The sequence below is a fragment of the Nematolebias whitei genome, chromosome 6, assembly GCF_014905685.2.
Source record: "Nematolebias whitei isolate Nwh7 chromosome 6, NemWhi1, whole genome shotgun sequence".
NCBI classification, from domain to species: domain Eukaryota; kingdom Metazoa; phylum Chordata; class Actinopteri; order Cyprinodontiformes; family Rivulidae; genus Nematolebias; species Nematolebias whitei.
In genome coordinates this window covers 23,340,040-23,358,481 of record NC_056503.1, presented here as the reverse complement: position 1 = coordinate 23,358,481, position 18,442 = coordinate 23,340,040, and the positions used below count along the sequence as shown (strand labels likewise).

At 40.5% G+C, this 18,442-nt stretch overlaps 1 protein-coding gene across 1 annotated transcript in view; it reads right to left on the bottom strand.

Moving 5' to 3' along the window:
• The window catches only part of kirrel3b (kirre like nephrin family adhesion molecule 3b), a 314,289-nt gene extending 296,122 nt beyond the window's left edge, over positions 1-18,167 (bottom strand). Inside the window, exons 1-2 of the mRNA XM_037677772.1 lie at positions 18,000-18,167; positions 11,051-11,200 (exon numbers count right to left, since the gene is read on the bottom strand). Coding sequence (XP_037533700.1) covers positions 11,051-11,200; positions 18,000-18,138 — 289 coding nt within the window. The 5' untranslated portion in view covers positions 18,139-18,167. The remainder of the gene's footprint in view (positions 1-11,050; positions 11,201-17,999) is intronic.
• Positions 18,168-18,442: the final 275 nt, after the last annotated feature.

Below are 18,442 nucleotides of genomic sequence, written 5' to 3'. Positions count from 1 at the left end.
AGGAGTCTGGAGTTATGAATCAGGAGTATTAAATCATGAACCAGGAGGAGGAATCAGGAGGCTGAAACCATGAATCACGAGCATGAATCAGGAGTTTGAAATTATGAATAAGCAATCTGAAGTCATGAATCAGGAGTCAGAAGTAGTGCTTTAGAGTCAAGAAGGACTGTTGTGTGTTTGTAGCTTCTAATAACCCCATTTATCAACAAAAACGGAGAAGCAAACAAACAAAAAGAAAGGTAGCCCCCTTATTGGTGATGTCATCTTAATAGACCACCCTGTTCAATGAATAAGACCAGTCCAGGTTTTTTTTTTTTTTTTTACACGTACACTCTGAGACACACAGATATTTAGATTTTTTTGTTCTTTAACCTAAACTCTTTCACACTACGTTAGATAGACAGAGGCAGAGTGATGTGTCCACATTCATCAGTGAGCTTTTCTTTAGCCAGCATCTTATTGTATGTTTACAGCAAAGGAGCATGACCTGCTCCTGTCAACTGTTTTCACCACAACACCACCACTACATTATGCAGTAATGAGCAAAGTGGAACTCAAACAATCCCACTGTGTAGTGTCAGTGACTAAACTAACATAAATTAATTATACTTTTTGATGAGGATTGGTTGTGTTTTTTGATCTGTGCGTTTCCCCAGCTCCTGTCACACCTGTCTCCTATCCCAATCACCCCAGGGGGATTGTCTATCAGATACGTTCCTATATATTCTGAGACTTTGTGTCTTCCCATCTGTCCGTGGATTGTCCTGTCAAGGCTTCATGCTCTGTCTTCCTCCATGTCTCCATGAATGTACGTTTTTGCTGCCATGTCAGCCTTTTGGTTGGTTTAATAAATTGATTCCTTATTTTACCTGCGAGTTCTCCACATCTGTCTGCACGCTGGGGTCAACAAATCCACCAGACCATGATCATTTTACCCTGATATATTTTAGTTTTCTGCTACTACAGGGGCTGTTAATGAAAACGAACACCACATCTTTAGTTGTGTTGAGCGGTCACACAGTTTAAATAAAAAATATAAATAATAAAAAAATAAAAAAAAAACACCTGGACAACGATGTTCATGAACAAAGTGAAATAGTTCCAGTCTTTTTTCAGCACGTGAATGCAAAATCCCTCAATTCCATTTCTTTCTTTCTCTCTTTCCCATGCCCTTCAAGTCCATTTCCATTACCTAAAAGATGGCGTCTTGATCCTTAAGAAATAATGAATTCCGACTTATCCACTGAAATGGCTGATTCAGCGCTGGCAGTTCGTAGCAACAATAACAAAAGATAGCCTTGGGCCTTTGTGCACATGAATATTGTTGCTGAAGCGTGGGTCCAAAACATTAAGAATGCAGGGAAGGGAAAACAAATATCTTGCCCACAATGGTTCATTCACACGACATGCTATCAATTATGTTTGTTCTACACCCGGCGTCACATTGTGTTTGGGAAAGCTTTTCATTTTGACGAATGCTGTGGAAGGTCTTTGAGTCTCACTCGGAGAAACGTCACATGAATCTCCATTTAATTGCTAAACGAGCTGTATGGTAAACAACAACAGCTCTCTCTCTTCATGCCAAATGTAAATCTAACATGTTGAAGCACTCTCATCTCACAACAGCAACAACATGCTGTAAAAAAAAAAAAAAAAAGGACATCACACACTCACACAGCACTTCCAAACGTCCATGGTTTTTACTGGAATTGGCTCTGGAAAAGGAATTTAATCAGGGTTTGTTTTAGTTTTACTTCTACGCTTTTTCTATGTAATTTTATTTCCGTAGAGATTGATGTTCTTATTTCAGTTTTTGTTTTCTCATTTCTACTTTTAGTTGGTAAATCCTGTTCTTTAGGTTTTTTTTTTTTTTTTTTTTTTTTTTACAGCCTTTGGGCTCTTTTATTATTCAATTAGTTATAGTACTAGGAAGTTGTACTATATATGGGGAGTGGTGGTGCAGGCGTTAAAGAAGGCCGGTGATTGGAAGGTTGCCGGTTTGATTCCCTGTACCGACGACATCAAAATGTGGGAGGGAAAGGTGAAACACACACCTGCCTCCACCCTTTTTGCACCACTTTGGGCCCTTGAGCAAGGCTCTTAACCGCCACCATCTGCCCCCCAGGTGCCTGAGAGGGCAGCTCTCTGCTCCACACAGAGGGCTGTGGTAGCTCAGTGGTCAGTGGTTACTTCAACAAGGGCATCCGGTGTAAAAACTATTACTAAGTCCTCGCACGAGATTAATTTGTTGTGGCGACCCCTGAAGCTGGTTCAAATCGCCCCGGACCTCTCTGGGTGGAGTTTGCATGTTCTCTCCGTGCATGAGCAGATTTTCTCCAGGTACTCCAGTTTCCTCCCACAGACCAAAAACATGCATGTTAGGCTGATTGGTAACTCTAAATTGTCTCTAGGTGTGAGTGAGAGAGTGAATGGTTGTTTGTCTCTATGTGGCCCTGTGATGGACTGGAGACCTGTCCAGGGTGTGTCCCCCACCTCTCACACAGTGATGGCTGGACATGGGCACCATGACCCCCGCAACCTGTAAAGGATGAAGCGGGTAAAAGATAATGGATGGACATTTCCTGTTAAGAGAATTCTGATGTACAAAACTAATAATAATATATGCTCCATGGAAACCATTCAGAAAGAATATCAAGTTTGTTATCTTGACTTTATTGTTTTAACTCCTAATTTAACAGTTTTATAATTATGTTTATAATTAAGACCAATACATTTGTATTTGTTGCTCCAAGTACTCAGCTCCGTTCTTCTGCCACTCAGTTTTTAAAAGCCTGGAAGCGTTAACCGTCCTGACCTCATCTAACAGAAGTTTGTTCTTTGATTCGTAACTCGACATGTAAAAGCTCCATTTATTGCTGATCGTTGACAAAAATAGAGAAAGATTGAATTTCACTCCTGCTTTATATTTTAGTTTTTTTTTTTTTTAAACAGAGTGTTATGTCTTCCCTTGCTGTTTTCTGTAGATCATGTTTGCATTAAAAGCTTTTAAAAATGTATATAGCTGAAGCTGTTTTTAACAGCAGACCTATTTATTAGACGTGTGCATACATTTATCTTGGCTTCGCTCTCACAGCCATGGGTTCTGTGCATGAGGAGAGTTTCATTTAAATAAGTGCTCAGTAACTCCTCTTCATTTGCTTCACATGAGGTTCAGATCTTGGAGCGTTTCCAGACTCTCAGCTCTGTAATCTGGTCTTAATGAAGCTGCACTGAGCTGAACTGAACCGGACCAGCAGACGATCATAAAAACATACATCAGCAAGATCAGCAGGGCTGTAACTTCACTACTTTACTAGACGTTGCATTTTATATAAAATATTATTTACAAAATACAATGACTTTTATTGGTACCAGTGATAAATTTAAAAACCTTCCGTTAATGGAGAACACAGTCTTTGTGTCTATATTTGTATGTTTACTGTTTTTTTTTTTTTTTTAAGGGCACTAACATCAAAAAAACAAAAAATCAATCTCACAGAAAAGCATGACTAGTTATTAACTAGGATTGGTTTATTGAGTTATAAACAGCAAGCCGGTAAGGTCAAATTATACATAAGCTGTTTAAAACGACAACAAACTTTCAGATTTAACGACAGTCTAATAAAAATGCTGTAACATTTATTTACAAAAATTCAGAACAATTTTAGTAGAAAAGATTTTCCCCTCCCAATATTTTCAAGAATTCAAGGATTCAACGATTCAAGGTTCTTTATTGTCATTCACCTCACATTTAGTACATGAGGTGGAACGAAAAATCTACACAGTGTCCCAGTTACATCCAACAAAAATACAAATTGTAAATAAAAACAGTAATAAGATCCAAGGCACGAACCAAGAAATATACTAAACTAAGAATACACTAAGCACTAATAGTACAAAACAATGTGCCAAACAACAGCAGCACGAACATGAGTCTGTGTGAGCAGATGAGGATAAATGAACACAGCAGCATGAAATAAATCAGCAGCATGAGATCAGCATCATGGATAGTCAGCAGCACATATCAACAACCAAGTGACTCCACTGATATTTTCACAGTGATAATCCTGAACAGGGATTCATGAGTCTAACAGCTTCAGGGTAGAAGCTGTTCCTCAGACTAGTGGTTCTACACTTAATGCTCCTCAACCTTCTGCCTGAGGGGAGTGGGACAAAAAGTGTGTGTGCTGGGTGAGTAGGGTCCTTCGTGATGCAGGTGGCCCTCTTCCTGCATCTGGAAGTGTAAATGTATGTGATGGTGGGGAGACTGACTCCACAGATTTCTGTGCAGCCTTCACCACTTTCTGCAAAGCTTTTCTTTCTGCATCTGTGCAGGCTTTATTTATAATAAAATGAAATAAAACAAGGTAAAAGTGCTGAATCTTTTTATCAGACATAAAATAATGGTGCTCGTTCTTCCTTGTTTTCAGTTTTTTGTTCTCCAAACTGAGGTTTAAAGATTACAGCAAACATCTGAAGAAGTGCCAATTAGCTGCAAGTCATGTAATTAGCCTCAGGGGTCTTTTTGGACACCAAACTCTCCATTCTCTCCCCTCATGACTAATTCACAAGACCTTGATTCTCCTTTTGGGTGTTTAAAGATGTTGCAAACCGTGGAAATACTCACTCGGTTCTCTTCAGTTCCTGAAGCGTTTTGATGCTATTTGTAAATGTTGATGTTGTCAGTGTTAGTCACCTCCTCCTTCTACCTCCGTGAAGACAAGCTGAAGTGGATGGAGGTGAATTAAAGCTTTTCCCAACATTTTCCTGGAAGTGATAACCGTTGCCACATATTTGGCTCAAACACATCGCTTGTCTTTCTGTGTCGAGCTTAACAAATCTTTAACATGAGAAAAGAGGTGGAGAGCTGAACAGTTTGATGTCTTGGCACAGTTGTGAGTAAATATTTGTGCTACGTCTTTTTGTAAACTTATCAAAGTCAGGAGTAGGAAAAATTACTCTGACATGGAGCATAAAGGAGTTTGGGTTCATAGTGACTGATGAGAGTTTTACTGTAAGCATTTATTCAGCTGTCGGGTAAGAGACTGTGTTTGTGTGTGCACTGATGGCTGAGAAGGTGTGCCACATGTGTTTTCCTCACTCTGTGTGTGTGTGTTTGTGTGTGTGTGCATACTGTTGTGGTGCATATGTGTATGTGGGCATTGCTGTCTTCCAAGTCAATAGACACACTGTCACCATTGGCATATGATTGACAGCTTGGAGTTTGCAGTGACGCAGGTCTTGCATATATTCCCTCCATTACCAGCCGTGTGCGTCAACCCAGACTTCTCCTCGACAGTGCATTCAGGACTCATCTAGCTTGGCAGGGGATTAAAAAAAAAACACCTTCTATTCTGGCTTTTATGGAGGAATGATCAACTCTCCCATCCTCACTAAGCCAAATAGGTGTCAAAGGCTCAGTTTCTCATTGCTGATGACTTCTGTGTTTACAGCTGAACACCTGCAGCACTCTTTGCAGTCCTTAGTATGTTGTGTCCAGTCAAAAGTTAGGTTCTGGCAAATATGGTTTTATTGCAATTTGTTTGTGTACAGTTAGGAAATAGCAAAATGACAGTCAATGCCACTTTCATCATCCTCAATCAGTATCACTCAGCCCTCTGTGAACAGCAAGCGGACTTTAGGGTATTAACAATCAATCATTAGACTGATGATGGTCTTCCTTTATTCTGTGAACAGCTAGTTGTGGATGTCACCAGCAAACGGGTTGATCCACTATGAAAATGTGTTATTTATAAGACTAAGTTTATATCCTGATGCATGCTCAATAATCCAGGTAGAAAAATCCAAAAAAGTTCAATCTGGTCCTCTGGACATTAAAAAAAACAAAAAAACAAAACAAAGCAAAAAAATATGGAAACGTTTCGTCTCTCATCCGAGAGACTTCCTCAGTCTGAGGTGCTGTATTCAGCTCAGTCTCTTAAATAGCACCTTCTCAGAGTGGATCAACCAGTTTTGCTGCTGACAACCAGAACCAGCTGATCACATGGTCAAGAAGGACCATCAGCCTAACAATGGATCGTTAGCACACTGATGGCTGTTTACTATTCACAGGGGGTTGAGTGATACTAGCAATCACAGCATTGTAAGAGGGGAACAGTTGAACTCGCAGGCCTCCACCCCTGTTTAATGATAGACAATATCTTTTCACAAAGATGGCCTCCTTTACTCCTCTCTCAAACCATCGTTCCTCTCTGTCCAGGATGTGAACATCTTCATCGTTGAAAGAGTGACCGCTGGCCTGGAGATGAGTGTAGACCGCAGAGTCCTGGCCTGATGATGCTGATCTTCTGTGCTGGGCCATCCTTTTGGCCAGTGGCTGTTTAGTTTCCCCGATGTAAGACTGATCACAGCCCTCCTGACAGTGAACAGCATACACAACATTACTCTGTTTGTGCCGGGGGACTGGATCTTTGGGATGAACCAGTCTTTGCCGTAATGTATTTTGGGGTTTAAAAGCCACTGGGACGTTGTGTTTAGAAAATAAACGTCTCAGTTTCTCTGATACTCCCTCAACATATGGAATGACCATTGGTCTGGGTCTGGGTTCCTCCTTTTCACCTGATGGCTGACTGGAGTCCTGTTTGGGTTTCTTCTCTGCTTTCAGGAAGGCCCACTAGTTTGAGGCAAACCTGGCCAAAGTGGTTCAACTGTCCCCCTCTTACACTGCTGTTTTTGCTAGTATCACTCAGTCCTCTGTGAATAGTAAACAGCCATCAGTGTGCTAATGATCCATTGTTAGGCTGATGGTCCTTCTTGACCATGTGATCAGTTGGTTTTGGTTGTCAGCAACAAAACTGGTTGATCCACCCTGAGAAGGTGCTATTTAAGAGACTGAGCTGAATACAGCACCTCAGACTGAGGAAGTCTCTTTGATAACAGTCTATCTGTTTTAAATTGTGCTCTATAAATAAATATGACTTGACTTGACTTGACTCTCGGATGAGAGACGAAACGTTTCTATATTTTTTTGCTTTGTTTTGGTTTTTTTGGTTTTTTTGAATGTCCAGAGGACCCGATTGAACTTTTTTGGAAGACTGAGATTAGTGCAGCTCCTCAGACTAATGAAATCTTTTGAACAAAAAACAAAACGTTTCAACAATTGTATTTATGTTTTTAATCCGTCCAGAGGACCCAAGTTAACTGTATTAGATTTTTCTACCTTTGTTATTGAGCATGCATTAGGTCAGTCAATGTCAATTTTACAACAACACCAAGCTCTACCTCAGTTTCTGCTAAGGTTGTTTAGAGAGTGGTGAAAGCTGCACACAAGTCTGTTGGAGTCATTCTCCCCACCAACACAGACATCTACACCTCCAGATGCAGGAACAGGGCCACCTGCATCATGAAGGATCCCACTCACCCAGCACACACTTTTGCCCTGCTCCCCTCAGGAAGGAGGTTGAGGAGCATTAAGTGTAGAACCACTAGACTGAGGAACAGCTTCTACCCTGAGGCTGTTAGATTCACAAATATCTAACCAGAATAATCACTGTGAAAAATCACATCATGTTGCTGCTGATCTGTTTCATGTTGCTGCTGATCTGTTTCATGTTGCTGCTGATCTCTTTCATGTTGCTGTGTTCATTCATACTCATCTGCTTACACAGACAAATGTGCATGTTGCTGTTAGTGTATTGTTTTATGCTATTTTATGCTACTAGTGCTAAGTGTATTTTTATTAATGTTTTTCTTAGTTCATATCATAGATCTTATTACTATTTTTTTTTTACTTTTTAATACTTTTTTGGATGTACCTGGGACCCTGTGTACATAATCTCGTTCCACCACATGTACCACATGTGGTAGAATGAAAAATAAAGAACCTTGATGTACAAACAAAGGATACTTAGGTAATTCCATAAAAATCCATCCAACGGTTGATGAGATATTTTATTTGTCAGACATCTGTGCAGCACATATAAGAAAGGGTACACTGGTTTAAAACTATAAGTTTTAATGTTCTTATTCAGTTAACTTGTTATTATTTAGCTCCAAATTAAATTCCAACATATCTTTATCATCCAACCCAGAGACCTGAACTCCATCAGCAAAGAAATTGAAGGAAATATTATGATTCCTAGAAATCAACATCAATGGAAACACAATATAAAATGAAAAGCAGAGGACCCAGATTAGATCATTGATCCAAACTGGGTCAGCACAAGTAAGAGGCCGGCAGGACAATAAATCCCCAACATGAACAGAGAAAATCCAGTTGAGCACATAGAACATCAGATCATTTAAATCCAACAATTTTTTCAAGTCGTGACAACAAAATGACTCACAGCGAAAAAGGCAGAAGACTGGTCACAAAGCCGGCTTCCTCAAATAATAATAACAAAAAAAATCAGGAAAACTCATGGCTATAGATAATCAGGATGTGGATTTTATACAAGTGTCTAAAGTTTTAATATCCCTTTTGGTTGCATTAAGTGTTCTCTCATGTATGCAACTGTTTTCACATGAAATGAGAAGTTCTTTGGAAAATCTCAAGTATAAATCAGAGTTAAAATTGTGTTATAAAAGACCTGAGCAAGTACAGCTTGAATGCCACTGCGTGAATGTGGTTTCAGCAGCTGAATTGATCAAATCAATTGGCAATTACCTTTTATATTGTTCAAGCTGAAACATCACTCTTTTTCACTTCTGCCCTTAAAGCTCAAAAAGTGGAATAAATGAGAGATTAGAATGTGTATTAGTGGAGGGATGGCAGGGCTAGCAGACAACTCTGTCATCACAACATAATCTTTTACCTCTCTGGAACTCAACCATTGTCCATGTGCAGGGGTCTCGCCAGCCAAAGAAATGTTAGGCTGCACTTTCTCTTCCCCTTTTTCTGTTTCCATTGCTTCCTGCTCTTCCACCAATTGTTAGTTTCACTTTTCATTAGGCTGAATCAATAAGGCGGATCGGTAGCTGATAGTGTGGACTGCATGGAAGACATCGCGCTGGCTGGCTCGCTCGCCCTTCTCTTTTTATTCATTCATTCTTTCTCTTGTTCTCTTTGTTCGGCTGTGAACTCCAGCTATCTCCTCAGCAACCATCCAGTTGGAAAGATTGTGAACAGCAGAGGGTTGCTTGAAGAGGCCGGAGATAGAGAGATGAGCCACAAGTTGGACGTCTGCTCAGCCAGTAAGACTGAAACAGTAATTCTAAATGATAACCCTATAAAGATTAATTAAGAGCCTGTAACCTCTCAAGCTTAAAGCAATTTTGGAAATGGAGGCTGTATGCTGACAAGGAAATGAAAATGTAAATTGTCATACAAATGCATATTTTTTTGTTAAATGGTATAGTAGATACATGTTTTTGTTTCTATCAAGTGTCCATAATGATATCTGTTTTTTTTATTAAAAAAACAACAAACAAAAAAAAAACATATTTGTTGCTTTAGCTAATTTTATCTGTACATGGTCACTAAACCATCAGAATCAGAGTTAGATTTTCTTTATTGTCATCCACACCACATGTGGTACATGTGGTAGAACGAAATTATGTACACAGGGTCCCAGTTACATCCCACAATAAAATGTAAAAAAAAAAAAAAAAACAGTAATGAGATCTAAGATATGAACTAAAAGAAACATCAACTAAAAATACACTAAGCACTAATAGCATAAAAATAATAAAAACAATACACCGAACAGCAACACAAACATGAGTCTGTGTGAGCAGATGAGTACGAATGAACAGAGTAACATGAAACAGATCATCAGCAACATGATGTGATTTTTCACAATGATTATCTTGGTTAGATATTCATGAGTTTAGCAGTCTCAGGGTAGAAGCTGTTCTAGTGGTCTAGTCTAGTGGTTCTACACTTAACCTCCTAAGACCCAAACTTTTCATATGTGGATGCCAGGTCTTAGGAGGATATTGCTCCTTAATCTCATTCCTGAGGGGAGCAGGGCAAAACGTGTGTGTGCTGGGTGAGTGGGGTCCTTCATGATGCAGGTGGCCCTCTTCCTGCATCTGGAGGTGTCTGTGATGGTGGGGAGGCTGACTCCAACAGTCTTCTGTGCAGCCTTCATCACTCTATGCAAAATGTTTCTTTCTGCAGTTGTGCAGCCTGCATGCCACATGATGCTGGAGCACAGGATGCTCTCCACACACAAAAAAAAAACAACAACTTGCAACTAGTCAGGTTTTTCACCTCATATATTTATGGCTCTAATGCTAAATAAAGCAGCACAACAGGTTTCAGCACAAAAAACAAGCTCTTCACAATCTAATCCATAATGCCATTAAAAAAGCAACCAACATATACAGTAGGAAAATGTAATAATGGCATGGACATTACATTATGTCATTCAGCCTAATAAAAACTCATGTTAACATGTGTCACTGTGACTGTATATCATGGCCCATTTTATTTTGTAGCTTAAAACGTTCTATCCACATGTGTGGGACAAAAACATGGGGTGAATAAAGTCCATTTAAAACAAGTTCTGCTGCTGAAGAATCTTTTGAAACAGAGACTTCAAGGTACAAATGTGGCTGCTTACGGCATTCCATTATTTTAACCAGTCCAAAGTGTATGTGGAAGAGTGGGCATGTGTACTGGCCATAAAGCTGCAACAAACCTGATACAACAGTTTCTACTTCCTTATCATGTCAAAATAAATCACTACTGTAAAGTAGATGTGGGCTCACTTCTAGTTTCATGGTGTTCGGTCAAAAATAGCACCTTGTTTTCAAAAGCATATCGTTTTAGCTGTGTCACAAAAAAAAAAAAGTGTATGCATGAAAACAAACAAAGGGAATAAAAATGATTAATGGAAATAAAGCTGCATACCAAAACAACAATCAAATCAGTTCTTCAAAATCATATATTTCAACTCGCCAAATTCAGAAATCACTGCACATCCCTACGACTCTTTCAACACTGGTCACCAAAGGGTTGGTTTTGGTATAAAACCTAAAACAATTGTCTGTTCTTACGTGACATACATTGAGCAAACATACAACCTTGACACTTGAAACCATTCACATAGTCTCGCTCAGTATTCTTGTTTGAGTTTTGACTTACCCAGTACAGTGAGACGGGCAGGATGGGACCTCTTGCCAGCCTGGACAGCCTGGCACTCAAACACTGCGTCATCCATCAGCTCGACACCCTGTATGTTCAAATGATGCTCCCCTGAGCCGTGGTCGCCAATCACTGTGTAACGTGGATAGCCTGCAGTGCAAACACATTTGTTTATTCAACACCACCCTCGATGCCAGAGCACCACTCACCTGCCAAAATACCAAGAAGGTAACTTTCATCCACTTTATAGCTGCTCATAAACCATGTACGGTCTATTGTTGTCTATTGTATGGTTCCAGTTATCATGCACAGTGCTGGCATGGGCACATTAACTGAGCTGCAACATCAGATCATTTAAACAGGGAGAGGAAGGAAAGATTGCTTTATTGGCGTATAGGTACATCACTCATTTGTTAATTTACTCGCAATACATTTTATAGCACTCCTGGCAATGTTAATGAGCTGCTGTGGAGGTGGCTACATCCTGGAGAAACATGTTTTATTGCAACAGTAAATAGGAACAACAAATGCGAGTAGTTTCAGCAACGCTCTATGAAATGATTTACACTCTAATAATGGAAGAATGTGGAGAAATAACCAAGAATCAAGATGGGCGGTTTTACACATATCCCCTTAACTATTATCAGATTTGCATGATTATGTGTGTTGTGAAGGGTGAATCTGTGGGGACAATCAGGAAGAAGATGTGTTCAACCAGAGTGCTTGGTGAGGCATCTCATGTGCTTTTAGAACTGTCCATCCCTACAGATATGTTTGCTTTATGCTTCTTCTTCTCATAATTATCAAGGGCACAATTTGTAGAATGCAATGAGAATTAATTATCTAAATGTTTTACTTTAGAAAAAAAAAGTTCCTGTTACTATTGTGGTAAATGACTGGTGATAGAACAAGATATTTGGATTTAAGAGTTTTAAAAGTCTCAATTCCACTTTGTACTTTGTTCAGTCAAACAAAGCATGCTTTTTTCTCTCATTTATCAGTCGCCTTTACCTGCTGTCGCTATTGAACGACAATGATTGATGACAAATATTTGGAGTAAAACAATAGATTTTTCAGGAAAATGTCTTCAATGTTCAATTTAAAGAGTTCTCACAACCTTGGTCTTTCTTCGATACCATGTTTTCGCACCCAGATGCAGCAGGCAGGGTTATAACAACTATTAGGTTCTTAAATTTGTCTCGCAAAAGCCATCATATGGTCTAGGTCCAATTACTGACTTTAGCTTCATTGAATCCAGCAGCTTTTAATAGAGCATGAAGTGGGTCTCATTATAGACTGGTGGGGTGAGTTACAGCCGATTAAGCCACTCTTTGCATTTCATCCTCCTACATGAAGCCTTTCATCTTGAGGGTCTTTACAGCAGGAGGACTGAGGACAAAAAAAAAAAAAGCCTCAACACAAATATTAAATCTGGGTGAAAAATAAACTGAACAAAGTCAGTGCAAGCAGCAACAAAGCTACAATTACCAGAGATGTAAGATCCAGGCAGTGGGGACTTTTTGGGGGTGCTCAAACACAGCTAAATTTTAACTCAGTATCCCTGGAAAAATTAAGAAACCATCATTAGGAGTTTGTACGGAAGCTTAGTTCTCACATCTTAGATTCACTCAAATTTTTATTTATTTTTCCTTTCGGCTGCTCCCTTTGTTAGGGGTCGCCGCAGCGAACTAAGTCGCACGAAAACTTGACAGTTATTTTTACGCCGGATGCTCTTCCTGCCGCAACCAGAGACCACCGAGCTACCACAACCCTCTGTGTGGAGCAGAGAGCTGCTATCTAGGACACCCAAAGGAGCAGATGAGGGGGGGTTAAGGGCCTTGCTCAAGTGCCCAGAGTGGGACAAATGAGGGTAGGGGCAGGTGTGGGTGCTTCACCTACCCCATCCACATTTTTGATGTTGTCTGTACCAGGGCTTGAACCGGCGATCTTCCGATCACAGGCCCACCTTCTCCAATGTCTGCACCACCACTCTCCCACATCTTAGATTAATCAAAATATAGAATAAATATTAAATAAATATGGAATAAAGGATGACACTCTTAAGCGTGCCAGTAAAAATTGTTAGCAAAATTACTTGTCAATCAATCCAGTTCGCTCGTCACCCTCTGTGCCACCACTCCCCAATGGAACACTTTGCAGTCATAGGTTAATGGTTAAATTAAAGGTTAATGCATAAAGCTAGTTGTGCTTTGTTTTGTGTGGTTTGTATGTAGATACATGTTGCAACTTCTTGTTGCATAAGTTTAGTTTTTCTTTGCTATGATCCTTTAAAAGTTCTATTTGTAACTGACCTCTGCATTTACGGCCATACCACACTGAACACGTCTAATCTCTCCATAGCACTGAAACTGCTCTACTGAAGGTTTTTAATGACATTTTCATATCCACAGACGCAGGTGATTCTGTGCTGCTTGTCCTATTGGACCTTACATCTGCTTTTGACACCATCAACCACAACATCCTCATTTCTAGACTGGAGCAGTGGGTGGGCATCACAGGGTCAGCCCTTAAATTGTTTGGGTCCTACCTCTCTGACAGAACCTTCTGTGTCAATATCAAAGATTTTAGTTCGGCATCGACAGCACTCCAGTGGGGGGTACCGCAGGGGTCCATCCTCGGTCCCCTTCTCTTTTCTTTATACCTGCTGCCACTAGGTGCTATCTTCCGCAAACACGACATACCCTTTCATTTCTATGCTGATGATTGCCAAATTTACTTCCCCCTGAGGCACAGAGGCACACGCTCTATTCAGCCTCTTCTTGACTGCCTGGCTGACATCCGGGACTGGATGGCTTTAAACTTCTTAAGCTTCAATGAGAAGAAGTCTGAAGTCATGCTGTTCCATCCCAGTGGCTCACTCATGAACCATGACATTGACCTTTTCTCTCTAGCCCCGCTAGAGAAACAAAAGGTCACTAATCTGGGGGTGATAATGGACCCGTCCTTAAAACTCAACAGTCACATAAACATGATGGTCAAATCCTGTTTTTTTCAGCTGAGACGGCTGTCTAACTGAAGCCTATACTCTCCAAAAAGAACCTTGAGACAGTGATCCACGCCTTCATAACATCTAGGCTTGATTACTGCAATTCATTTCTGTTTGGAATCAGTCAGTCCTCCATTGCTCGTCTACAACTGGTCCAAAATGCTGCAGCCCAATTTTTAACTGGTACAGGCTATAGAGAGCACATCACGCCAGTTTTGGCCTCCCTGCACTGGCTACCCATTCACCTTCGGATCCATTTCAAAATTCTCATGTATGTTTTTAAATCACTGAACAGTTCCGCCCCATCCTATCTCACTGATCTTCTGCAGCCATATGTCCCACCGCGCTCTCTGAGGTCAGCAGACCAGATGCTTCTCTCAGTCCCAGAAACCCGTCGTAAGCTCAGAGGTGACAGGGCTTTCTCTGTTGCAGGTCCACGACTGTGGAATGAGTTGCCACTGAGTGTCCGGCAGGCTCCCACACTCTCAGTCTTTAAGTCTCGCTTGAAGACCCACTTCTATTCGCTTGCCTTTAACACGGTGTGATTTGTTTTGGTCCGGTCTGTTCTCTACTCTGTTGGCCATTTTAGTTAGCTTCTGCTGCTATTTGTATCTGTATTTCTATTTTATGTTTTCCTGTCTGCTGTGCATGTTTGGTTCTTTTGTACAGCACTTTGGTTGGCCTTGTTGCTGTTTTAAGTGCTATATAAATAAATTGGTATGGTATGGTAATCTCTCCAACTAAGAAAGGTTGGGCCTGGTTAGTACATGGATGGGATGCTGTCTGTGAAGGTGCTGTAAGCTTTTGCACTTCTCACAAACCACACCATGGTTGTTCAAGCCAAGAGCCATTGTCAGTACTGGACGGCAAAGCACCCCTAAAGTTCAGATCCTAGAATTGCCCCTGGATCCAGAGTGAGGTGATTCCTTCAGAAATGTGTCACATTTCGTTGCCTTTTGCATGCTAAACTAAGGTTTGTCAAGTAAAACAATTTATTAATATTATGAACTGGATGAGAACAAGTTGTCTTCTGTTTCAAGCTAAAAAAAGTTTGAAGTCAAAGGTACACCTCCAGGTCGCTCAGATAATATCTTAGCTTCAGTTTTGGTGACCAAACTATTGTACTGTGGATCACAAAGGTAAGGATCACTGGACTAATTGACATAATGTGACCTAGAGCTGACTCCAGTCTGTGTACCTTAACGACACAGAGGAAGACATGTTTTGCTTGTCCCATTGAAGCATTATTTAGGCCACACAGATCCCTGTTACACAAACAGATAATATTGCCAGTTACCTTGTCTGTGCTTCTGGCAAACTAAGAATAATATTGCTGTGTGAAGACATGGGCTCTCCTCCAGTTCCATCTTGATTTGTTAGCTGGATCCAAAATGGAACAACCATTTGCATTTGTGATGGATGGTAAATGATAAAGCCGTTCTCATCTCATTTCCAAAGCACTGAAACATTGTAATGTGTTTTGCCACCTTATGAGCATCTTGATTATGCGTTTTGTCAATATGATTGAAATTACACAGGCACACATGAAGACTGATCACCCTGCACATGTGATGTGTACATATAAAAGACCATTGATCTTAAATCTTAGCACATTTCAAAGACACAATGTGTTACCCAAAGCAAACAATGTAAAATAGGTCCATTAGGGAGTAATGAATTCATCAGGGAGAAATGGATTTGTGTGTGTTTGTGTGCACATGTAAAGACACTTGAGGCAGGGCCTAGTGATTTGTAACATTCACCTAGAGCACATTCACACAGTGTAACCACCGAGGATAGGAACAGGTTTGCTGCAGCTGTGAACAGGTGAGTGGTGTTCAATTTGTTCTCACACAAGCCGACACAAGCTCGCTCCTATAGGCTCTGCTGTCTGTCTCTTTTCAAACAGCTTAGAAAAACTTCCGTCTCCGCCTTATTCTGTGTGCAAACCAGTGGATTTCACTTATACATAGCTCCTCATCACCATCCACACATAGAGCAGATACATTCGTTATGTCATGCATATTCATGGCATTGATTGGTATGTTGAGCCGCTGTGGGGCTACTTTGCTTGGCTTTAATTAGAGTGGAACAGCGTGGCACAAAGGGGAATGAAGAGGAAACTCAGTGACAGATAGGAATCATTGGCTTTTGTGCCGTGATTTCTCGCTTCGAATGGTGAAAGAGTTCTCTCAGTTTAATCACTGCTCCCATGAATGGAAACAGGTCCCAGGCAGAGGATGTTGCCAGCACAGCGTCTTTCTATGAATAGATGAGCAGACCTATATTACTGAAACGCTCCGTGCGACATTTGATTTGCCGCACTTTCCACGTATACAGCTGCCACTTTCCTTTCATTGTGTGCGTCTCGCTGCGATGCGCCATCACTCTTTCGCTGCAGCACACGTTACAACTTTAGGTAGGCTGGGACGATAAAAAAGGACAGCTGTGGAGTGCTTTATTTTGAAATAGTGTCATCTGTCTCAGTGGAAGGTTCTCAGCTTCTGTCTGGATCATATTGGTGATTTTGGAAACCTTTCTTCTTCAGGCTGATGGGTATTTTTCTTCACAGAGTAGGTTCCTTTTTTAACACACTTCTCTCCTCCACAACTGTTCTTTCCTCTAGAAGAGAATTGTTAGGGAATGACAAAAATACTTCATCCAGTTCATGAATAAATTTTTTTGTTTGTTTGTTTTAATAAAGACTGATCCCCTCTAGTTCCCCTGATCGTGGTGACCCAACATTCTCACTTACTCGTTTTACTCCTTCACCTGACAGCCTGCTGGGAAAATGGCATTTCATCTTGGTCATTTTGTCTTGTAAAATCAATAAAAATAGAAGAGGATAAACATAATGGCTCAACTTCGAGCCTATATAAAATTGAGCGCTTTTTTTCTTTCTCACTCTTCTTCTATCTCAAGCAATCATAAGTACTCTCCCTGTCTACCTCCTCTTCATCCAAAGGAGACTTGATGGCTGCAGGACTATTGTTTACAGCTACCTCTCAGCTTCCCTAGGGCCTGATAAGACCTGATGGGAGAATAGAATGGCTTTTCTGGGGCTCTGTCAGCCTCGGAGGTTTAATCACAGACCAAATCTGTGGAAGTAAGGTGTATTTGCTGAGGGTCAAAGGCTGGGAGATCTCCAATCTCTTTTGCAGTGCATATTTTATCATTTATAGCCAAGAAGGATAGTTGTGATTTGAAAAACAATTTAGTTGAATGTTGTGTTATTGTGCCTTCCTTGTAAATAATTCTGTTTTTTTACCATGGGTGTGTGAGGCACATTAAAGAGCTTAAAATGTTGGGCTGTGTGAGCAAAAGTAATGGGGTTCCTTGCACCACTATGAGTGGATCACTGTCTTGGGTGAATTAAAGGTCACAGCAAGCACATTTTGTGTTTTTATAATTTCCCTTGCAGTGTCTCAAAGGCCCGTCAGAGCCCACAAACAACAGGGTCATGAATACAGTTTGCATAAAGCCACGTTCAAGGGATCAACAGGCCAACAAACGACAGTGCACCAGTCACTTTGCTTCAAATTAAACAATTAAGAAGATTATGCATGAGTTGCAATGTAACTGGTTGGACGCAAGCTACTTTTCCAAATGCTATTTAGCAAGCCTGAAATGCCAGAAAGATGGATACATTTGTATTTCTTTTTTTTTTTTTTATGTGCTTTTCTGCCAAACTTAAAATATCTGAAATTAGATTCCTTTTAAAGCAGGATAGGAATGCATTTTAGATTCAGTTTGCTCATGTTAAGTGATATAATCATCACTTTTGTAATGTAATTCCTTTTTTAGCACACCATTAGAAGACCTCTTTCATCTTACCTGTGATGTAATCATGTTGGCAATACTGCAGACATTTGAATATCAAAGTGAGGATTGGGGGCAGGGGCAGGTGTGAAATGAGCTAAATATTGCAAAATTGTTTCATACCAGAGAGGTCTCTTCCAACTCCCAGCGCCAGGCCATCTTTGATCCACAGGACAACACCGTGGTATTCAGGGATGGTGCAGGATAACGTCACCGGCTGACCCGCCACCACTACCAGGTCCTCTGGTTGCTGGGAAAACATGAACCCCGCTCCTTTAGAACAAAAGAAGAAAGGAGTGGTTAGGCTTGATCTGCTTGAGACAAATGTGTTACTTTTAAATAATCAAGACAAGAGGGCAGGGTTCTAGAGCTGTGAGGAGAATAAGTGATGGCTTCAATCTTTTAAATGCTGAATGAAAAAAAAAATGCTCTCAACGTTCCCCTTTTTGCCACCAATTTCACTCAAAGCTCTTGTCAAACCCATGTTGTAAGATGCCTGAAGGTGATACACAAAATATGGCATACCTTTTTACTATTCATGACACAGAGACAAGACACTGTACTTG